Source organism: Rhinolophus sinicus, chromosome 5, assembly GCF_057876585.1.
Source record: "Rhinolophus sinicus isolate RSI-liver-muscle chromosome 5, RSI-T2T, whole genome shotgun sequence".
Lineage (NCBI taxonomy): Eukaryota > Metazoa > Chordata > Mammalia > Chiroptera > Rhinolophidae > Rhinolophus > Rhinolophus sinicus.
This window is the reverse complement of record NC_142505.1, coordinates 97,234,539-97,259,337: the sequence shown is the minus strand read 5'-3', so window position 1 is coordinate 97,259,337 and position 24,799 is coordinate 97,234,539. Positions and strand designations below refer to the sequence as shown.

The 24,799-nt window shown below is 42.6% G+C and overlaps 1 protein-coding gene across 3 annotated transcripts in view; it reads left to right on the top strand.

The window, feature by feature from the left end:
• Positions 1-24,799, top strand: part of ATP10B (ATPase phospholipid transporting 10B (putative)) — a 258,806-nt gene that overhangs the window by 155,440 nt on the left and 78,567 nt on the right. For 2 of the 3 annotated variants that reach the window (XM_019740727.3, XM_019740736.3), the window contains 2 exons: positions 10,238-10,532; positions 11,546-11,740. In XM_019740727.3, the coding sequence (XP_019596286.3) occupies positions 10,258-10,532; positions 11,546-11,740 (470 nt within the window). In that variant the 5' untranslated portion in view covers positions 10,238-10,257. Of the gene's footprint in view, positions 1-10,237; positions 10,533-11,545; positions 11,741-12,411; positions 13,064-24,799 lie in introns of those variants that run through there. The other variant, XM_019740746.3, reaches the window with a different exon arrangement.

The window sequence follows — 24,799 nt, the reverse complement described above, 5'->3', positions numbered from 1 at the left end:
AGATTGTTTTCAAAATATTTTTTATTATGTTCTCAAAACTTAGTCACAAGGAAAGGGTCTTCTATGGTGAGTTCTCAAGTTCCTGAACCACAGATTCTTCTAAATGTACTTATTGGGGAACTTAACCCCTATGGCTGGGGAGAACCACTATAATACAGGTCCAACCTACCTCAAAGGATTGTTTGGAGGGTAAAATGGAAATTCTTTGAAATTTTCAAAAATAACATTGAAATGTAAATTTTTATTCATCAAAGAAATCAAGCCTTTCTTGGTGCTTATTGCACTGGGGAATGAAGTATACAGTGCTGACTGCTCCCAGGAGGCAACGGGATAAAATGATGACTGACCCCAGCAGTCACTGGGGTAGATTGGTCACCACTTCCATGAGACACTGGGGAGTAGAGTGGTGACTGTTCCCAGGAGGCACTGGGGTAGAGGGGTGACTGTTCCCAGAAGGCACTGGGGTAGAGGGGTGACTGCCCTGGAGAAGCCCTCACTCCAGACAAGTCCATAGGCTCAATGCACAGCACTAGAAATTAAAATCGGATAAAGACACAGTACTATGAAACACATGAGTAGCCCTTCAATCATACTTCAGGACAAAGGAAGGCTTTCTGAGTGAGGTAACATCTAAGTACTAAAAAGAGGATGGAAATTAGCTAGGCTTTGTGGAGAGAGAGGTTGGAGAGTGCTAGTGGTATTGATTGTCACAGTAGGAGAGAGACAAAAGGAAATAAAATATTTCCTCTGACTAGAGTAGATCATGAAAGAGAGATTAACAAAAGATGAGGCTGCATCTCTTCATGGAGGGAAGGCGCTGTAAATTATGTTCAAGTTTTGTCGCTATCGTTTCTGGGGAAAATTGAAAGCCAGAAAAGGTTTTGAACAAGATGATGATATGAGTGGATTTACAATTTGATGACATCTTTCTAATTTCACTGTGAGAAAACAGATTGTAGGTGAGCAAAATTGAAAGATAAGGGCAAACTATGGGAACTTTCAAGTAACGGAGGCAAGAGATGAGAGTCGTGGCAAAGGGTTCAGAGAAGAGGGAACAGAACTGACAGATATGTATTGGTTACAATCAACAATATGTGGTAATAGATTGGATTTAGGTAAGAGAAGATTCAAAAGGGTAGCAACTGAAAGGGTAGCAGTGCCGGTCCATGAGATGGGAAACAGGGGACAGTAGCAGATGCAGGAGTGAAGATAATGAGTCTGTTTGGAGGCAAACTGAGATTGACATCTTAAGAGACATCCAAATGGTGATGTGTAATAGACAGTTGGATCTTTCTTGAAATGCCTCCCTACTTAGGAAATAGAACTTTGGAACATATGAAGGCCTTTTGAGAACTTGTTCTTTATATATTAATCTAATAAAAGAGAAGAAAGAATAAAGATGAGAGGGCTCAGTTATTTCTTTGGAAATACAAGAATATTCAACCCAAAGCATGTATGAGAGTAACTCAACCAAACAGATGTATACAAAAGGCGGCTACATTTCTGAGAAGAGACGAGATCAGCCACTTAGCAATTATGTGCTATGAGGTCACTTACCTTTTCTGGATAGGCTGTCATCTGGGGTGGAAATAATCGGCCCTCCGGCGAGGTTCCTCATCAGGGTCACTCCTCCCCTTGACTTCAGAAAAGTCAGGGTGAGAATTAAACCCGAAGTCAAAGAAACATACGTGGGCCTTAGCGATTACCTGGTCCAACTTCCTCATTTTATAGGGGAAGAAACTAAGGCCCAGAAAGAGTAATGGACTTGCCCATAGCCACACAGCTTATTAGTGGGATGTGTGAACCAGATGTCAGTTTAGCTTGGTTTACCTTCTTTCCGTATCTTTCCATAATTCTTGTTCCCTTGCCATTCATCCCAAGTGCTGGTCAGAGTATATTCCTGCCTGAAGAAAACTCTGGAGGCAGCTGCTAAAATACCAGTCTTTCCCACCCCACTTCACAAATCTGACCCTACACTCTTCCCACTAACCCAAGTGTCTAGTCCATTTGACCTTGAGGAATCTCCTCCCAAATTTTCCATGTCCTACCTCCACTCCAGCCTTTCCTGGGTGTATTAGTCAGCTCATAATTCACATAACTATGCGTATGCTTTGAGTGAGGCAAATTGAGCCCATCAGTGTGTACTATTGTCTTGTAATTGCTTTCAGCCCTGCAGACTTTGAACAACTTTCTTCACCCTTCAGCTCAGCACTGATTTATTCTGTTTCTGTGAGCAATATATTCACTTTTAATTAGACCCAACTTAATTATTCTGTCAGTAAAACAAACCAAAACAATCTAAAAAAACAACTTTTCAGTGAAATCACATTTCTGCCTGGATGGATTAAAAAAAAAATGAAATTATGCTTTTCATTTTACCTGCCTGTTACAAAAAAAAGATTGCCCACATTGTCTTTTTATTTCCCAAGATCTTTTGCCTTTCGGTAGGAAGACACTGGGGAAATCAGGCTTAGCCTAGAGGGAAGGAGATGGGAAAAGATAGTTTTCAGTGGAGAGTAGATATGTGAGTGCGTGATGCAGTGTCTTTCCAGGTTTGTTCTTTGGCAACCCCTACCTTCGAACGATGTGGATGCTGGTAAAGAATGCAGATTTCCCACCCCATCCCCAGAGTTTCTGATTCAGTTGGTCTGAGAGAATTGGAGCTTCTCACTTGCCTATTCTGACACCTTCTGGACTCACGCCTGCTTCTGGACAACCAAGCCTTTTTATTCACTAATAAGCCACTTCTGCTTCTCCAGGAAGCTTGCCTCGTCCTACCCAGCATCATCCATGTTTTCTTCCATCCCTGGCAGCTTTCAGTGCTTGCTGTCTGCACTTACTCAGTTCCCCATTGATAGCCTACCCATTTACCTTTGTTTTGTATATATCTCGTATCTCCAACTATGTTGTTAGGTCAGGAACTATGCATTACAGATCTTCCTCTCTGCACTTAGCTGAATACTCTGCCTTCAGTTCTGGGCTCCCTCTAGTACACTAGTGTTTCCAACCTTTCAGAGCCCAAAGATCTCTTTTGTCATCAAAGAATTTCACAACCTCCGCCCAAGAGAAACTAGAACTTTAGTATTCGTGGATTAAGAAAATACAAAAGAGCAAAATCCTACTGTGAAATCCATAATACCTTTAAACAGATTTTCAATATATCCATCTCAAGAGTGTCTGCCACACTTAAAAAGAGTGGTTCATATATGTACACAGTATGTAATGTGTTTCATCTACAGACTAAGCACATATGAATTATCTGATATCTTGCTATCAGCGGCCCTCAGGGCAGTGTTTAAAGGCAAGAATCTAAGGGCCCTCTCGGCCTCAAATTTGGAGTAGGACACCCAAATAGAAGGTGTCAGAGTGTTTGGAAAGTATAAAATCTCTTTCTTCAGCTAACAAGGTGATATAATGATAGGTCTCACCATGCCGTATTATCATGCTGCACACTACGCCAGTAGCTCTCATTGGATTCATTCCATACACAACTCTCTGAAACAAATGTCATTTAATCTGGGACCTAGCAGACACAGCTAATGCTCACCAAAAATTCAGTGTACTGTCCACATAGCTCAGCCTCCCTTGCAGTTGGGATGAAGCCATGTGACTGGTTCTGGCCATTTGGCTATGAGCAAAGTGATGTAGTTCAGTTCTGGGTCCCTGCTATGGCTATATTTAAAGCCACATGTTGAGATAATGAGATGGAGGGAGACTGGATCCCTGAGTCACTGGATAGAGTTAGTGACTCAAACCTGCAAACTCTTCATACGTTGTGCTAAGCCACTGAGACTCAGGGATTGATTTGTTTCACAGCCTAGCCTAGCCTGGCTAACATACTAGGCAAAGAGTGAAGAAAAAACTTTCAAGGGAGAAGAACTGCTAAATGCCCAGACTGATACACAAAAGGGAGAAGAAGAGATTGGAGTATTTGAGAATATTGAGCAAGAAGGAGAAAGGGTCGCAGGAACTGGATCGTATGAAATAATGTAGGCTATCAAGAGAAGTCTGGATTTTACACAAAGCAATCATAAAGAGCAATAAGAAGAGGACTGACATGATCTGATTTAGACTGTAGAAAAATAACTGGCTGCTGTGTTAAGACTAGATTGGAAAGGGAGCAAGTGAGGATGCAGGAACCCATTAAGAAGACTAGTGCAGTAGTACGTCAAGAGATGATAATGCCTTTCATTAGATTGGAAGCAGTCGAAGTGTTTTGAAACAGATAGACGTGAAGACTATTTAGAAGGCAAAAATGAATATACTTTAAAAATAGACTGGCTGTAGTAAATAAAGGAGAAATCTAAGAGAAATCTAGAAATGCCTAGGTCATTTGGGTAAATGGTGATGCTATTTATAGAAATGGGGACTACTGAAACCAAAGTGAATTTTGGAGGGAATCCAAGAGTTTTAGAAGTGTTAAAGGTGACATACCTCAGAAACAAATGGAGGTGGTAAGTAAGCAGTGGGATACTCTTCTCCAAAAATTATGAGAGATGTCTGAGCTGCAAATACACCAAATGGGAGATCAGCTTGCTGGTAACTTGTGAGCCCTAAACGCTAATGAACTTGGCGGGTAATGAAGGATGACATGGCAGACTACTGAACTATCTTCCTGCCTGTTTAAAAAATAGTTGTCCTTGAAAATCTGTATGAGTAAGGCTCTTATGGACTGAGTTGCTAAGAGAAAACCAGTCGTGGATAAAATGCATTAACTAAATGACTAGAGATGGAGGCTAAACATGACAGGCGGACGATGCATGAGTTTTGTAAAGATCATTCCTGTCCCACGAAGGTCCTCTCTATAGGATCCAATCATTTGTCATGTATTTTCATTATCTTCTACAGAACTGCATCCTTCGGTTGATTTTATTTAAGGTGATTGCTATTACGTTCTCACCCTCCCCTCCTCTTTCACACTAATCTCTACTCTCACCAGCCTCCAAGGGCAACAGTCTCCACCCCACCCTGTACAAGGGCCTGGACTCATTTCTTATTCAATATTTCTTCCTCTGTAGAGGAAGTCAGCATCTGACATCCTAATTATAGGACACGTTTTGTTAGTGTGTGAGTGAGGCAGAATCACAGCTCTCGCTCTTCCCATTGGGAAGGACAGGGCACTTTCTGGCGCTTACAAGAACTGACTGCACACAGCAGCTCTGTGCAGACTCCTGTAGCTGAGTACCAGGAGAATGAAGACTGAAATTCAGCCGTCCCCAAGGCTTCTAGACTATCTGAACCTCATCGTAGAATAAGGTCTCCCTTTGACCATTCCTTTCCCATGAAGGCCTTACTGAACTTTCCTGGGCAGGTCCCAGAACTGGAAACCTTCATAAGAGGCTAGCAAACTGTGATTTCTATATTCTGCAACTAAACATACATGCTCGAATCTAAAATGCCATAAATTTAATAAAATGTTGTGAAGGTAAAAAGAAAAAAAATAAATAAACATTGCCTTATCAGTTAGGGACATATCTTAGGTCCAAAATTTTAAAATGTAGGGGGGACAAAAAGTACATCTTGGATTCTAATAGATATAAGTTTTCCTGAAAGGTAGTAGGGAAAAAAATGACAGATTCTAGAGAGGAATTATTCTATTCCCCTTACTTTTGTTTCTTCATCTGTAACTTCATCTTACTTTTGTTTCTTCATCTGGGTATTCATAAAATAACCAGAAAACTACATAAAAGCAATGGCCATTTTCTGAAGCAAATCCAATCAAAATAAGTGGGAAAAAACCAACATGAATAAGAAATTGATACTAAAGTTGTTTTACTGAAAATCTTTCCTTGATCTAGTAGGATGCTGGGGGAATGGGTAGGAATCTGGTTCACTGGGTTCTTAATTCTGGGTTAATGAAAAGCCCTCTTTTGATATTGCTGCTGTTGTTTTGATACTTCTGTGGGAAACATACACACACAAAAAAAAAAAACTTGCAAAACATGTTAACAGCCTTTTCTGCATTAGTAGGTATGCCTCAAATAATGATAATGACTGATGCTTTCTGGGTGACTGGTGATGTTTCTGAATCTGGTTCTCAGAGCAGCAAGTAGAGCAGGTCTAGAACAAACCCCTCAATTTTAAATATCAGTGTTTTAACAGAAAGCAAAAGGTGATATTTTAGCTTCTAAAAAGTAAGTTGACTTAAAATACATTGCATTTCATGAAGCACATGATATTTGGGTATGGCAAAAATTGGAAAGGTAATTCAAAAATGACTGCAATTTAAGGAAAACTAATATAATTGATTGATTTGACTTCAGACTATTTCTTCTAAGGAGCTTATTGTTTGTTAACTAGGTGTCTAGCAGTAAATTCTTTCTGTGAGATTTACACATTTTGTCCTCAGGGTAGAGTGCTTTAAAAACCCCTGTGGTTAAGGCCAAACTTTCTTAGATTCTATTATAATTAATTCTAATATTAGGATAGTGTACTATTTATTGAAAATCTAAGGGTAGATTAAATTTTATAGGACCTTTGTTCCCCCATGGTCCTGACCAATTGATATACTTTTTAGAGAACTGAACCTGAAGGGAAAATAGTTTTCTAGTAACCACTTATTCCTGCATTCTAGCTCTCTACTTGAGTCTTCCTTCTATTTTTTAAATTCCTCGTGTTCGCTGTAGCCACAAGGAAGGCAAAGGTGGTTTCTTCTTCTTAGGTTGGTCACTTCCAGACACACACACACAGTATACACACAACACAGACCTATCTGCACAACACAGCCAGACACACACATACACACCCAGTACTCCATCCAGTTCCCTCTCACTCATCCCTTAATCTCAGCTGAAGCCCCACAAGGTCACATGCCTCTGTAATGCAGTCCCATTGCCCTTTCTTCTCCTTTATGGCACTTGTCCTGGTTGGTGAATATATTTTTATTTCTATGAGCTTGTGTTTAAAATCTCTCAGCCTCACTAGAGTGCAAGCTCCAGGAAGAGAGGGATGGATGTATAGGTTTTACGTACCAAGTGCAAAACAAGGGTTCAATGAGTATTTGTTGATTCTGTGAATAACTGGTTGATTGACCCATAACAATGAAAATGGAATTTGCTAACGATGGGGTTTACTGGGATTTACTGGGATTCACTAAAATGAAAATGAAAGGAATTGGGGTTAATTGAAAATATGGGCCAGGCCAGACGGAGAAAGTTTGGGAATGGAACAGCATTTCTCAGCAAACTACAATTAACCTAGTATGGTAGTCTGATGGCCCCCATATAGGAATGTTCCCCCAACTACCAGCTAGGGGACATTCTGCGCGCGGGGGGGACGGGACAGTGTTGGTGCTGGAGAGGATTACCACTCCAAGCCAGAGTCGTGTGAGTGTGAATTAGGGAAACTGGAGTTTATTGTTAGTGAGAGATGCCATTTCAAAAAAGCAGAATGAGGAAAAAGACTTTACAACAGGGAGTACATTGGAGAGTTTCTTCGGCATGCCCCTCCCCTTCTGAAAGCAGTAATAAACCACACCTCAGATAAAAGGATTACACAGTCATTCTTTGTTTCCTATTCTGCTTTTGCAAAGAAGTTATTTACTGGAAGAAAGGGACAGCAATGGATTAAGAAGCTGCCACCCCAGGCCCAGTATTGGCCTCTCCAGCCCATTCTAGCGTGCTTGGGCCAAAACAAATCCTGGGATCCACCGCTCTGCTCATGTCACTTCCCTGCCTGAAACTCTTCGGGGCTCCTCTTACTCTCAGCATAGCAAGCAGCCCTCACGGGCCATCTGGCCCTTGTCTGTATCTCCAGCCTCAACTTTCACCACTCTGTCCCCTAATTCCATTCATTCTGTGGGACACTCCTGTGAACTTTCTGTTTCTGGATCCAGTTCTGCCTGGAACAAGCTTCCACAAACTCCCTACCTAGCTAACTCTTACACATTTCTTTTGGTAAGTTTTAAAAAATATTCCTTTTCCTAGGAAGTCTTCCTGATTGCCACCGTGCATGCGTGTGTGTGTGTGTGTGTGTGTACATATATACATATATACACATACAAATATATACATTATTTTGTAACCATTGAGATGCCTTGCTTCTTTACTCATACCCACTGTAGGATGGATTTCCTAAGAACAACAGCATTTTTTTAATATAACTACCATATAATTACTAAAATCAGGAAATTCGACATTATTAAAGTACTGTTACCTAATCTGCAATTTATATTTAAATCTTGTGCCTTGTCCCATAATGTCCTTCATACTTATTTTATTCCCATAGTTCAGGATCACACATTCCATTTATTTGTCGTCTCTTTTTAGTCTCCTTTAATCAGAAACAGTCCTCTGCCTTTCTTTGACCTTTGATCATTGAGAAACATAAGCTAGATATTCTGTAGCCCTCAGTTTGAGGTTTTTCAATATTTCCTCGTGTCTTCCTTGGAAGTGATATGTCCTTCTCAGTGCATTATGTCAGGAGACACAAGATGTCACGTTATCCCAGTATTCCTGATGTTTGCTTTGATCCGTTGGGTAAGGTGGTGTCTGCCAGTTTTCTCCACTACAAAGTGATTGGTTTTTTTTCTACCATGGTAATTCATAATTTGGGGGGAAGATATGTTGAAACTATAGAAATATCCAGTTCTTCATCAACCTTTCATCCAATAGTCTGGCATTCGTTTCACATCTGCTTTATTTTTTTAAGAAAGCTTATTTTACGTTGTTAATAAAAAATACGATTATGATAAATGGGCTGTTTAAACCACCCCACCTAAAATACCTGCATCTCCCACATCAATCCAATCTCTTCATTGATGAAGATCTTATCACCTAAAATTGTGCGAAGTCTCATATGTGTGGCATCAGCTAAAGCAATATTTCTCATTTGCATTTTCTACTCAATTCATGAATTATCTTTTCATTTCCTTTCCTTTACAATAAAAAAAAGAATCCATAAAAGGGGCATGTTTTTTATAATGAGAAAGAAGATATAGAATATTATTTCTGGCTTGTCAAATGTCACGATATTGCTTTTGGTCACATTATGATGGGCATCAGTAATTGCATTTATTTTTTCATGCTTGTTACAAGGACTCACTTAAGACTCTGAAGAGCTTCTTGCAGCCTTGGGGTCTGTGGATTGAAAATCATTTGGAATGATTACAGTCATGAGGAGAATTATGATAAGGGTCAGTTCATATGGGCATCGGGAAGGTAAAATATTACCATTTAAACTAGAAATGGGACTTTTTCGTCCTTAAGTGAATCATATTTACAATGACAGGTGGGGTAGCTCATTGTAAGATTAATAATACCTGACATTCACTCATCCATTTATTCAAAAGAAAATCATCCGGTGACCCTGCTAGGTGAGAAACACCATTACATACAACTTCTGACTTCATAAAGGATGTCTTTGAATAATATCCTTCTGAGTCTTTGAACAAGATTTGGCTAAAAGGAACCCTGAGGACTTGCTTATAGGTTCTATTTAAAGAGCTCAGAAACTGAAATATCCTAGATAAAGCGGCACTTGTCCACCATCTAGGGAGATGACTGCTTGAGTCAGTTTCAGAAACCATGAAATGCAGAGAGGAAGGAAGAGACCACCCCCACCCCCACCCCCAGTCAACCAGACCCGGAAAAGCCAGCTTGTGTTCAAGCAATAACATTCCACACAGCCCAATCACCTCAGGCCTCAGTGTCCTAGAGAAGAACTTTTCTCTTCTGTCCCACCTATTACTCTTGCTTGAGGTCCTGGCCCCAAATGAGGTTCTCCAAAATAGCATCAGTATCAGAAAATTTTAGAGCTAGAGAAAAACTACAGAATAGATACCTTTCCCTTTGAGACATGTCTTAAACATACTTGAACGTCCTGTCCAGTTTGTTCCTCACAAAAAGCTTGTGAGGAAAATAGAGTGAGAATAGGTTTCCTCGTGTTGCGGTGAGGAAACTGAGGACCATCAAGGTGAAGGCACAGTTCAGTGTTCGCAATGAGGCAGAGCTAGAATTCTGACCTCTGGGATCGTAGCTCACCAGGCCGTACTTTGGCTGAGAGCCCCAACCCCCTTAAAAGCTTCTATGTCTCTTATCAGTGTAAGTTCTATATTATTTACATGATTATTTGCTTAATGTCTCTCTCCCTAGAACATGTGGTTGATGGGGGATTGAACCTATTGTTCTCACGTTGTTTCCCAGAATCTTCCTTGGATGGATGGGTGGACAGATGGATGAGCCGATTGATATACCACATATTTCTTCTGACTGTAGCGACTTCATGTGTCTGTTTTCAGACTGTAGCTTGCTGTCAGAAATGGCCCTCTCAGTGGACTCATCTTGGCATCGGTGGCAGTGGCGAGTTAGAAACGGCCTCATCCAGTCTCCATCAGAAGTCACACCACTGCTGTCCCCAGAGAAGGGGAGGCAGAGCCACAGGCTGACGCAGCAGCGGGTCGTGTTCCCCAACAACAGCCTGTTCCACCACGATTGGGCAAAGGTCTCCGGGAGATACTCTGGCAACAGAATCTGCACGACCAAGTATACCATCTTTACCTTTCTGCCCCAGAATCTCTTGGAGCAGTTCCACAGGTACAGAAGCACTTGGCCAAACAATACCCACTGTAAACAAGTATCTGCCACTCAGATGAACTCAGAGATGCTGCCCTCTGGGCCACCTTTCCTTTATTATCCAAATGCATGTACCTTGAAAAGACTTGTCATTCATTCATTCATTCATTCATTCATTCAATATTTATCAGATTCTACCTTGTGTTAGGCTATGTGTTGAGTGCTAAAGATACATGAGGGAAAAAAAGAAAGACATAGTCCTGACTTTATTGTGTAGTGAAAGGGACAGGCATTAATTTTAAGAATTATATAAATTAATGTAAAATTGTAACTCACATAGGTATTTCCAAGGAGAGATATATGGTGCTGTTAGAGTAAAAGGGAAATCTGTCCTAGATAAGAAAGTCAGGGAAGTCTTCCTGGAGGAAGTGACAATTGAAATATAACCTGAAAGAAGAGAATGCATTAACTGGGTGAAAAGAGGCAGAGAGAAGTCAGGGAAGGGAGCCAGTAAAATGTTCCTGCAGACAGATCTTCATGTGCAAATGTTCTGTGACAAGAAAGAGCCGCATGATTTGGAAAACTTAAAAATGCAAGCCACTCCTTTGAGATAATATATTTACAAATCATCTTGTAATTATAAAACAAAATATGCTTAGCTATCATCCTAAATTTAGTAATTATTATACGCTACCATTTATTGAGCAACTATTATGTTGCAGAACCCTCTTGTGTTGTGCACTTAACAAATATTATCCATGTAATACTTAGGAGAGCCCTTTACAGTAGGTATTAGTATTCCCATTTCTCACAAGATGAAACAGGCTCAGAAAGGTCACTCGGCTAGTGAACAATAGGAACCGAGTTTGAATCTAGAAAGATTTGGCTTCAAAGCCTTTACCATAATATTGGAGGTGACAGTGAAAGAGAATGTCATTTTAGTTGGTTAAGGGCCAACAGTAGGGAAGAAAAAGTGTGGAGACTATATGTTCCTTCCCCATGATTTTAACTCACGGCTTGCTCACCCCTCCCAGATGGGCTAACCTCTATTTCCTGTTCCTGGTGGTTCTGAACTGGATGCCCGCCATGGAAGTTTTCCACCGAGAAATCACCATGTTACCATTGGCCGTTGTGCTGTTCATCATCATGGTCAAGGACGGCGTGGAGGATTTCAAGAGACACCGCTTTGATAGAGAGATAAACTGCTCCAACATCCAGATATATGAAAGGTAAGAGAGATCCTGCTTTTGTTTTCTCACTTGCAAGTAGGTTATGCAAACCCATCAGCACTTGCAAACGATTGGTGTCTCTTCACACGTTCTATTTTCTTAAGTTCACTTAATTCAATGATTCTCAACCAGGGCAATTTTGCCCTGCAGGGGACATTTGACAATGTCTGGAGACATTTTGGTTGCCATCTTGGGAAGGATGGTGCTACTGGGAGCTAGTGGGTAGAGGTTAGGGATGCTGCTAAACCTCTTACCATGCACAGGACAGCCTCCACAGCAAAGAATTCTTACCCAGCCCAAAATGTCCACAGTGCTGAGATTTAGAAACCTTCATTTAACTCATATAAACACTCATATAATTAAGCACAAGAATGTTATATTATCAAGAATAGGGTTGAAAGCTCAAGATTTAAAGTCCAGCATTGCCTGGATCATCTCAGGAGACCAAGTTTAGGAGCAGCTTTTTGGAGGGCGACAGGCAATGTCTCCCCAACAAGGAAATGGATCCCACTTTAAAGCATCTGAGCCTCTTGGCTAAAAGGCTTTGCTTTTAGAACTTAACCAGGTAGGTTTTAGGACCCAGAGTTGGCACACCTGTTCTTGGCTGCCTGGGGTGGAAAAGAAAGATACCTGTGGGTGGCGTCTACATTCCAACAGGTGGAGTCTCAACAAGTAGAAGGAAGTGGACTGGCGGGTACACACCTGTTCTTTACAAGCTCTTTCCTTGTCATGTTTCTCCCCTGGTGTTTGTACACTGGCTTTTTATTTTTAATTTTTCTTTCGAAAGAAGAGAGACAGCTCCAGAAGAGAAAGGAGGTAAAAGGTGTCAGGGACATGACTCTCCGGTAGCTGAACAATGGAATTTATCAGGGAAAAACCTCTTCTATGGGGAACTCATGTGCCATGCTGTGAGAATTAGAGACGGGACTAAGCAGAGATGAGAAAGGAAGTGAAACGAAGGCGGAAAAGGAAAGAAGACAAGAAACGAGTGGTGGTCTCCAACCTGCCCTTTGAAGGATGGTCCCACAAAGAGAACCCCAACAGACATTATTGTGGGAATCAAATTAAGACCAGCAAGTACACTGTGCTCTCCTTCGTACCCAAAAACATCTTTGAGCAGCTGCACCGGTTTGCCAATCTCTATTTTGTGGGCATTGCAGTTCTGAATTTTGTCCCCGTGGTCAATGCCTTCCAGCCTGAGGTGAACATGTTACCAATCTGTATTATTCTGGGGGTCACTGCCATCAAGGATGCTTGGGAAGACCTCCGGAGGTACAAATCCGATCAAGTGGTCAATAACGGAGAATGCCTCGTCTATAGCAGGTAACGCGAAACACTTCGGGGAAGGCTTGTGGGCCCAGCTCTGATCTGCCGGTGGCTGCTGCCGCTGCACCTGCTGTGTGTAGGAGGGATGGCGTAGGGAGGTAATATTATTTTATCTCAGTGAAGCCATTCATTTCTCCATAGTGAGGATTATGGTCTAAAACCAGAAGCGAGAAATGACAACAAAAAAGTCAGTTGTTGATTAAAATTAGGAGGTCTTTATTATGTGGCATTTCCTTAGCTATTTCACCTGGGTTCAGGATTTAAGAATGTTGCATAAATTCTCATCCCTTCTTAGTGTGGCCGTGAGCACCTTGGAGCCTGTTTGGAACCAGGGGGCGAGGCACCACTGTTGGTCAGGTGAGCAGCAGAGTGTTGTGTTAGGAGAAGCAGCGCCAAAACAGCCTGGGTTAAACACTGTCTCCATCAGTCGTGACCTTAGGCAACCAACCGATCGAATCTCTCTGAGCCTCATTTTGTCATTCATAAAATTGGGGCACTTCCTGGGTGGCCATGAGAGTTGCACAAGATGATCCTTGGAAAGTGCTTAGTACGACACCTGACGTGCAGTAAGGGGTCAATGTGCAAGCTCAGGCTTTATTTTTAGAACATACAACTCATAGCAGCTCCGTCATCAAGCCTGTCCTTCAGCTTCCTCTCTGATGTTGTCCCAACCAAAGCAAAAACTGCGCCCCACCCGTCCTGCCGCATTGCTTCATGTTATTTTATACATGTCACTGTTCTACAAAGGTTCCATTGAGCGATTGACCAGACTGGGGTGTTAGGAACAGGACGTGCTCTCGGTCAGTAAGGGAAGAAAATGGCGTTACCCTGTGTCTCAACTTTGTGACAACTCACGTAGCCTGGCAAGAAGCAAGGGAGTCGAGTCTGGGCTTCACAAAGGGACTGCCATAATTGAGTGCTTTCCGGGCTAGCAATTTAGAGGCCTTGGATGATTGAATCACTAGCCCGTGAGGGCTTGATTTCTTGGCAGATAAGGAAATTGTCCATCTCTCTCCAGGAAAATGTCCATCGCACTCTGATGTTTTCCCTCTGGCTTTATCAACCCCAATTCAGCAGTAGTTCCACAGTTTCTCTGGTCAATCTTAGAATGAAAGGAACTTGCTTCAAGGGTACGTGGCAGCTACTCAGGGGATGCTTCCTCCTAAGGAGGGGTCCCCTTCCTTGTGGGAGTGGAAGGTGACCATCTTGGAGCTGGCAGGCAAGGGGCTTTATGAGCCAAAGTCCACTTGGAAAGCTGTAGCAAGGGGAATCTTCTAAGGAGACCATTTAACGCAAGTGGCTCAGGTGTCTTCAGGGCACCCCTAAGAGAAACTCCATGCCTTTTCAGCATCAGATGAGCTTCCGGCCTCTGTGCATGCAGGGCCACGACTGCACGGCTAAAAATTTTAATCTCAAGGGTTTTGTTTTGGGTGTTCTTGTTTTCTTCTCAGCTAGACCTCATTGTCTTGAATGTGGTTGGCACAACCTGGGGTTGAGATTTAGTCATTCCTCAGGTTTGAGTAAGGGAGGTTTAAAGAGAGGGGAAAATAGCTGTTAGGGTCTGATGCCTTTCTTTGAAGAGACTGTTGTTTTTTAAGAAAGCATTGCTTTGCTCCTGTCACCAATCCACCCCATTACTTTTTGTTTTCCACCTTTCTCCATTTTTCTTTTTTTTTTTTCCCAGAGAAGATAGTGAGCCAGGAAGCTGTTTCCTTGGGGAGGAACGCATGTGGACCTCAATTAGTCTGGTCCTGTTTTCCCAGCTCTGCCAGAAACCCTCTGCCCTGAATAATGGGCCTGTTCTTGGGGATAATGGAAGGTTGTTCAGAGCACTGACTGACCTGTGCCGGGTGCTGGCCCAATCGAGACCAGGCTGCTGTTGTTCTGTTCTCAGAATAACTTCCAGATAATAATAGAAACCGGGTAATAATACTCCTGGTAATAAGAGACATTCCACAGGCTCACTGGCAGGGAGGGACGTAAGGGGGTTTTGTGGCAGTATTTCCCAAAGTGTATTTAGTGGAATAATAGGGACAAAGCAATCGTCTTGAAAAAGACATTCATGGCCAAAAAATAAACAAAGTATTCTAGCCCGCTTAACCCATGACCTATGAAGGACTAGGAAACAATGGGCAATAAACAAACCTGTTCATCATTGATTAACTCCGTGTTGTTCCAAACGTGCTGAACCTTGGAAATATTTTTTTAACATTTATTATTTTTTCCAGTATAGCAAAATAATTGACTACAGGGCCAGGAAGGTAATTGAATGGAATAGACTGGATACAAAGAGGAAAACACTATTTTGGGGGGACTGATAAACGGCACCAGACACTTGGCATCAGTGTTGAGAGACAATAGGGAGTGGTGGGGATTGTGACAAACAGGGGGCCCATGCATTACTCTCCGGAGGCAGCGCTGGCCACTGAGCTCTGACTGGTTACCATGGGGAAATACAGGCCTAGTTTTGCGAGGTTGCCTGAGTTTTATTAGGGAAGCTGGAAATTAACATTTTCATTCGAAATAACCTGATCTTTAAATTTTGGTAACTGATACAATTTTTTTCAATACTTCAGATCTTTTGATTTGATGGAAGTAAAGTTCTTATGTTGCCTGTCGGCTCCCTAATTTGCAATCTTTGCTTTATAATCTACTGGGAACCTGGAGTCTCTGCAAAAGAATAATTCTCTTTTTGAGATTTATCTTCATTGAAGGAACCGCTTACCTTCTTTGGGCAGAGAGGGGCTCTGACCTTGAATCGAGAATGCAGGAGTCAGGAAGCTTATACTCTAGACCCAGATCTGGGACTAATTACTGATACAATTGACTCTTGAACAGCACAGGTTTGAACTGCGCAGTTCAAATCTGTATTGTTGAAGGGTCAACTGTAACAGCTTAGAAAAATCATTTAAATCTCTGGATCTCAATGTATAGTTTTGTAAAACTTGGGAGTCAGACTAGATCTTGTCCTGTGAGATGCACTATCAAAGCATAGAACCCACAGCCAAATAAATTTGGGAAATAGTACAACAATGCTCATTAACATAATAAAGGTTCTGGGTGGACCCGGAGTAAGTACCCCAACCCCCTTTGTTTAATTCAGTTGTGTCAGAAAGCTCAACTCAAGCAAGTTTACAGAGAAACCTGTTGGTGTACGTCACTGTAAACATCCCAAGGTGGGCAAGTGAGCAGGCACAGTTCCATCTGCATTCTAGATCTAGCACTCAGTCCCCCTCTGTGTCATCTGTATCTGCAGGCAGACGTTCCTCATGGCAGCAAGATGGCTGCAGCAGCTCCAGCCTTCACATCTATATATGATCATTCACAAAGGGAGAAAGAATGGTGCTCTGGAAGCATTCTTGGAAGGCCAAGGAAGCTTACTCCCCAAACCCTCCTCACACCTCAGTGACACAATGGCTCACTGCCCATCCCTGCGAGCAGAAGATGGGACTATGCTAATTAGCTTCTACCTGAGCCTCAGAGTCTAGCATGAAATCAGCTTCCCTGAAATCGTATGAGCTGCCCAGAGAAGACGTAAAACCCAAATGACAAAAAAAAAAAAAAAAAAAAAAAAACAATTTCTGAGAGAAGGGGGAACAGATGTTAGAGAGGCCACTTTCATGTTCTCTCAACATTACCACTTTAAAGTATTGTTAGGACTAGATTCTTTGTAAATTTCTTTCCACATATGAACACGAACATACACACTTTGGGACATTCTGTACTGTTCATCCCTAAAGGTCTTCCAGCTCTGAGGTGGATCGATTCTACGAAAGACCCCAGAATAGGAAGCGAGGATATGCTAGATAAGTGTTAGTTATTATCTTAACTGATGGACGCTCAAGGGCACTGTCTTTTGCCAAATATGACACATGACGGGATGTCAGGCAAGGAATACAATATCTGAGAGGACAATTTTTTTTTTCTGAGATGCAACATAAAAGCTTATATCGCTCGCCCTAGCTCTATCCATTTTGTCTCATATTCACCCATTTGAGAAACTGATGTCCTTTTTGTTGTTGTTTTCATTTCTGTGCAGTTGAATACTAAGGCCCTCAGAATTTCACTCAGCTTAATCTCATGCATCATCCAGCCTAGAATTGTTTATACTATGAGGGAATCTTTTTGCAAACAGCAGAAGCCTTGTTAACAGAATTACAATCCTGTTACAGCATTTTCTTTTAATATTGCCACTGTGCTTGTGGTCTAAAGGTAACCCATTAATCAGATTTATGGAATGACTTCAAGGAGAGATTAGCTTCAGAATTCTATTAGCTTTGTTTCTCTCAGGGTTCAGTTTAATGAATCTAGAAACCATACCCAGCAAGAGATTTTTTTCATCCAGCTTAGTAAATTTTTATTTGTATTCAGAAAACGTGCAGTAAGGAAGCAGCAGTGTGAAGCAAGAGAATCCAGGCAGGTTTTTGTATTTTATATATTGTAATGTAGGAAAAGTATGTCAGTAACCGGGCACTCACTTATTCGTCTGTTTAGCGAATATTAATTCAGCCCAGTGTGTATGTACCACCATAGGCCCTGCGTGCCCTCAAGGATTTCTCAGTTGTCCAGTGGTCACAAGGACCTCGTAAACAGCTATAGTGTCCCATGCTCATCAGTCGCCTATATACAAAGGGCCACAGTCGTGCAGAGGATGTGATGACTCATGTGCATGTGAGAAACATCAAGGCCAAGGCAAGGGACCCTCCCCTGAGGAGGTGACATTTCAGGAGGAACTGGAGGCAGAGCAGCATTCAGCCAGGCGGAGGGAACCCATTTCAGCTCACATCCTCTTCACGTGTCGGCTTTGTAAAGGTTGTCTCTGTGTGGCTTATGCTGGTTTCAAAATGACCAGGATCAAGATATTTCAGAAACTGAGGTGAAAAATGACTCAGATTAGAAGTTTTTAAATTCTGATTTTTTACCAAGACTTGGAGATATTCTTTCCTGCAAGTCAGGTGGCTGCTATAACATGAAAATAATCCTAGGTGCCACAGGAGAGCGGTCAGTCTTCTGACCACATGGCACTGAGGGCCTGACCTCCCAGCGGAGGCAAGCTCTGCTGGAGGAGAAAGATACCTGGCCTGCGACCTGGTTTTATGTGCATGTCAGTTGCCTTTTGTGTCAGTGACCCCACTGGAAAGCCTGAGAATGAGGAAACCAGAGGTCTTCATGCTGGGTCTGTCACTAATTAACTACATGACCTAAACAAAGCTGCTTAAGCAGTTGGGGCCCCATTTGTCTCATCTTTAAATAGTGATCATAATTTCTCTACCGTATATTTTGTGAAAAGATGTGCAGATGACACACAAGAGGGCTCAGAAATAACACAGCTATAGAAACAAAGTATACAATGCAATGTGAAATGACTGCGAATAAAGCAGTATCAAGAATGACGTTGAAAATGTAACATCTTACTTGATGCTTGCCATCAAGGACTCTGGCATCCAACCTGGGATTGTCTCAGAACTGTCACTTACAAACTGTGTGGGCATGTGTAATTACTTGATCACTTGAGTCTCCATTTCAACATCTGTAAAATGGGCACAGTACTAGCACCTAGCTCCTGGGTTCCTGTGGATTGAATGAAATAATCCTTATAAACCGTTTAACTGAGTGTGTGCACCAAAAGTAGCACCAAGTCTTGTTTTTTTTGAATCGCCAGGCCCTTCAACTCTAACTTTTTCAAGGCCAGGCCCAGCCTGAGCCTTCATCTTTCTTGTTACATTCCCCACACAGACAAGGGAGGAATTGCTTATTTTACTGGTAAAAATCAAGGACATTCACTGAACCATATTTACCAGAAGGCAGGGTTGCAATGTTTTAAAAGAAAAACCTATGCTCTGTTCTCTCATTTTTCATTGGCTCTATGGGCAAAATTTTAAATCTGAATTCGGGAAATCCCTCTACAGCCTGGATCTCTTCTCTCCCCAGACCCTGCCCTTTCCACAGCACACCTGAGTACACCCAGACAAAGGTTTAGATTCAGACAATGGATGTAGGTGGCATCATCTAGCCCAAAGCCTAAGCCACTTCGTTCAACCCAACTTCCAACATCGCACATATATTAGAATATCATACTTGTGCAGCTAATAATAAAGCAGCTGTTTGGTCCCCATGCTACTATTATTTCCTCCAAATCGCAGCTCTCTGGGAAATCCAAAGGAGCTGAGATGATTGGTAGGGCAGAATTTAGACTTTGTCAGAGCCATCCTAACATCAAAATAAACATCAATCTGTTTTCACCCTGAAACTGCATTGTGGGGTTGCTGCAGGTGTTAAATGAGATAACGCATGCAAAGTGCTTAGCACAGTGGCTGGCATACAGGAGTACTCAGAAAATGTGAGTTAAAATATTCACCACGAACATGACCCAAGAGGAGTAAGAAAGAAAAGCCGTTGGCTGGAGTCTGTATGAGAAAAGACAAACTCTTTACCAGAGAACTAGGCTGCACGCTGTAATAGCATAGCAAAATGTTCCTGGGGGAAGAATCTGAAAAATGCAGACAACAAAGAAACAGCTAGTGTCATTTGAAGCATGGCTATGAAAAGCACCACTGGCTGGAGTTTACAGACCAACAAACCATTGCATCCATCTCACAGGTCTTTGGCACCAGCAAATGAGGCTCTTCTCTGAAGCGTCACTTTTGCAAGGGCTCACCCTATTCCCACTGCTTGTCCTGTGTGCACAGAACGCCATAAACTATTTGGGCCAATTCTGCTTGTCGTTTCAAGATAGAATGCATTAGATCTTCCCCAAAACTCACTGGATGGAAGAGCATAAAACAAGAAGCCAGGCATCACTGAAGCTCTGCACTCATGTCAACTGCCATGCTTTGTGTTTCAGAGGATGAGGATTTACAGCCTCGGTTTCACCATTAAGGAGCTCACAGTTCCAAAAGATGAGCCTCCTGTTCTCAGCCCACCCTTTCTGATGCTTCTGACACTGGCTTCTGATGCTTCACCTGCTTTGCACCTCACTCCCGAACAGAACCAAGAACCCACACTGAGCCACGAAGCTCCAACAGCTGTCACTCACATCGTGGTGGACACACCTGTATGACCTTGTGCAAATTAGATAGCTTTTCTGGGCCTCAGTTACCTCATCTATGAAATAGAGATAATGGTAATAATAAAAGTTAGTTCATTATTACATAGCCAAATGGTAATGTAGGTTAAGTGCTGGGTTCGTTATAGGCACTCAATATATATCAGCTTATTATACATATGACTTGCATCAAAGTATGTCACATTATAATACGATATCATTATTGGAAGTCTACACTGGTGAGTTCATAACAAGAAGAGATAGTTTGGATGTTAAAGTGGCTGAAGGTTAGAAAAGCTTCCCTTCTGTCCCTTCGTGTTCAGGACAAATCTACACGGAATTGATAATAAATATTAATTTTCAGTGAACAGCCCCATATAGGTATAGAAATACAGGACCCAGGGTCATCCCAGGTCTCAGCAAGCTTATTACATAGGTAAAAACAGAAGACACATGAAACAATGAGGAAACAGGACCATCACAGGTTAAGGAAGGGGGGCGACCAGGGTGCTGCATTGACGCCCAGCACCTGGAGTGCAAAGAGAGGGGTAGGGCTTGGATCTGCCGGAGGGCAGTGGGGGAACATCTCCTGCCTGGAATGTCCCCAGGCTGCTGCCCATAATCTGTGGCCATGACTTTGCCAGATTGCACCTGTGCTGCCCTGCCCCCCGAGCATGGTGTTTCCGTGGCCATCACTGCCTGGCACCATTGCGTGCTCAGTTCTGCTTTCCCTGTGGGTGGGGGCCACATGGACAAAGAAGTGAGGAAGTGGGCTACCCTCAAAGCTCGGGGTTCAGTGTCCTCCCATGAGGAAGAAGGACTTTATAGTGTACAAGTGTGACCCAAATGTGTCAGGCCTCACTGACCTCGGGTTGATGATGAGGGCACATAAATACAACTGCAACAAGGGCAGTGATTTGGGACTTTAGTCCTCTCACCCTAATCCTCAAGCCTCCCCAGATTCACCTGGGCATCGTCAGGTATGGTGAATATCACTTGGGCCCCCCAATATTTCCAGCCAAGTCAGGGTCCAGTTCTCCTGCCATTCCCTGGGTCTCAGCTGTTCCCTTCTGGTACTTTCCTCAGTTCTCTAAGTCTGAAGCCCCCTCAGTGTATCTGTAGCTGACAGGCAGGTGGGGGAGGCAAAGAACACAGATTTGGGGGCCACACTTGCACTCACTGCACTCTGCCCGAGGCCCGGCCTGTCTTTAATGTAATTCCTTTAGCTTCTTTCCGTTCCATTTCCTGGAACCAGGTCAGGGACACAGGTCACACGATCCTTTCTCCCTTTTCAATTCCTACCCCTCTTGCCAGGCTCCTCCTCCAGTTAAATACTCCGCACCTCGTTCATATCAGCTCATGAAAACAGACAACGGCACAGTTGCTAGTCTGCTGTCCACATAGCAGTGACCCTGTTTGCTCCAAGCTAATACTAAGTCTGAGGATAATAATGGCAGCAGTAAATGCCATTTGCTATGAGGTCGTTTGACACTTTCATATATTATCTTATTAAATTCTCATTATAACCTGTAGAATAGATTTTATTTGTCCTATTTGGTAGATGAATAAGCTGAGGGTCAGACAGAGAAGTTGTGGGTTCAAGATCACACTACATGTAAGAAGTAGTTCCCGGTATCAAGTCAGGCTCACCTGATCCAAAGCTTTTTAACCGCTCTACACCTCTGCCTCTCCATCAACACACCACTGCCAAACAGGTGGGCATTGCACGTGTTCCTGAACCAGCCACGGGGCCCTGGTTTTCCTTGGAGCCATGGAAAGAACCATTTCTGGCCCGAGCTTTGTTGCTATACAGCTTGGCCAGGTCATTGCTAGCGTCAGTTTTCTCACCTGAATGATGAAGGGGTTGAATTAGAGATCTATCAGATCTCCTCCAGCCCTGATTGGTTTTTTTTTATTAAGGCTTTATTTATTTAGAGCAATTTTAGGTTCATAGTAAAATTAAGGGAAGATGCAGAGATTTCCCATGTACCCCTGACCCCTACATAGGAACATTATCAACAGCCCACCAGAGTTGTGTATTTCTCCTCTGGATAAACTTACATTGACCAAGTCCAGAGTTTACATTGTAACTCAGTCTTGGTGGTGTACATTCCATGGGTTTGGACAAATGTATAAGGACATGGGTCCACCATTATAGCATGCAGAGGGGTCTCATGGCCCTAAAAATCCTCTGTGCTCCTTTTGTTAGCCCTCTCCCCACCCCCAACCCCTGGCAACCCCTGATCTTTTAATTGTACCCATAGTTGTCACACAGTTGGAGTCATGCAGTATGTAGCCTTTTACACTGGCTTCTTTTACTCAGTAATATGCACTTATGGTGCTTCCATGTCTTTTCACGGCTTTATAGCTCATTTCTTTTGAGCACTGAATAATAGTCCATTGTCTGGATGGACCACAGTTTATTTATCCATCACCTAGTGAAGGACATCTTGGTTGCTCCCAAGTTTTGATCAATGCTACTGTAAGTATCCAGGGTGTTGTGTCAAAATAAGTTTTCCACTCCATTGGTTAAATACCAAGTAGCACGATTGCTGGATCATGTGGTAAGAATAGGTTTAATTTTGTAAAACTGTCCAACTGTCTTCCAAAGTGGCTGCACCATTTTATATTCCCACCAACAATGAATGACAGTTCCCAGAATTGGTGTTGTCAGTGTTCTGGATTTGGGCCATTCTGATAGGTGCTTCATGGGATCTCATTCTTGTTTTCATTTGCATTTCTCTGATGACATATGATATGGAGCATCTTTTCATATGCTTGTTTGCCATGGGTATATCTTTGGTGAGATGTCTGTTCAGAGCTTTGGCCTCTTTTTTAATGGGGTTGTTTGTTTTCTTATTGTTGCGTTTTAACAGTTCTTTGTGTATGTTGGATAACAGTTCTTTATCAGACGTGTCGTTTACAAGTCACATTATTTTCTCCCAAGTCTGTGGCTTATCTTCTCATTCTCTTGACATTGTCTTTTGCAGAGTAGGAGTTTCCAATTTTAATGACATTCAGCTTATCAATTATTTCTTTCCTTAGATAGTGCCTTTGGTGTTGTATCTAAAAAGTAACTGCTATACCCAACGTCATCTAGGTTTTTTCCCTGTGCTATTGTCTAGGAATTTTATAGTTTACATTTTACATTTAGATCTGTGATTCATTTGGAGCTAATTTTTGAGACGAGTGTAGGGTCTGTGTGTCTACTCGTAGACTCTTTTTTTTTTTAATGTGGACGCCTAGTTATTCCAGCACCACTTGTTGAAAAGACTATCTTTGCTCCATTGTATTGCCTTTGCTCCTTGGTCAAAGATCAGTTAACTGTATTTATGTGGGTCTATTTCTGAGCTCTCTCTTCTGCTCCGTTGATCTATTTGTCTATACTTTGCCAGTGTAACACTGTCTTGATGACTATAGCTTTACAGAAAGTCTTAAAGTCAGTAGTGCCAGTGCTATAACTTTTGTTCTTCTGCTTAAATATTGTGTTGACTATTCTGGGCCTTTTGCCTCTCCATAGAAACTTCTGAATCAGTTTGTCAACATCCTTGCTGGATACCATGATTTTAAGGATACACTTTGCTGGGAGTTTGTCCCACGAGCCGACATCCAGGGCCCTAAGTCTTTGACCTATTAAGTTTGGGTCTCTCATTTCTGGGCTTAGGGAAAAGGTGTGGATTTTTAGAGTTTCGTGTGTTTGTGCATTGTATGCCTGGGTCCAGGCCAGGAAATGTAACCACAGGCGTAAAATGGGTGTCCCAACAGCGTGAAGAAGGAAATGCTGGGTCTGGCATACTAGTGCCTGGCCTTCACTGGAACACGAACAATCATTGTCATCATCCTCGGCATCGTCAGGAAAGAAGCTTATATTTATTGAGCACTAAGGGCAAAACCCTGAGCTCAGGCCTTCGTGTGTATCATGTCACCAATCCTTCTGAGGCAAATGCACACATCACCTTCGATTGAAAAACCAGAGGCACTGAGAGGTCAAGTAACTTGCCCCAGTTTCAAACAGGGAGTAAGTGGTGAAGCTGGGTCTCAAACCCACTCTTCACCCCTGCACGGCACTCATTCTCCCTGGCAATCCCCTTCCACCCTGGGGTAGCAACAGTGGCCATTCTGGGCCTGACATTCAAGCTTCCTGTAGGACGGCCCAGGTCAGCGCATCATCCTATTTTGAATAGGGAGACCCACAGACAACAAATCCTCCTGATAAATCCCTTCTACCTCAACTTCTTGAAACCCTCTTTATAAAACCCACACACTTGAGAAGTGAAGCTTTAAGTATCCTCCCCTCCTCCATTCCAACCCCCAACTTTTACCTGCTTCCCCACCCCCGGCATCCAGTTGGTTACAAACTTCTCTTGCTGTGTATTTACCTCTTCATAAGCCCTATCTCCTCACGGAAAGCTGTTTAACACGGCACCACTTAATTTATCCTGGAGGCTGAATCTGCCAGATGGAGTCTTTGTCCCAAGCCACACTGAGCTGTCTTATTTTTAAACAGCAGTGAACATTCCATGCAACTAAAATAGCAGTCAGTTCCCAGGTGTGGATTCACTGAGCAAGGAGATGCTCAAGACCATGTGGATACGTCCACTTGGGGCAGCTGTTCAAAACTGGCTGGATTCACAAGGGAATGACTTCCTCAGGTGGCTCCCAGCCAGCTGCTGGCCGTGTCTGGGTGT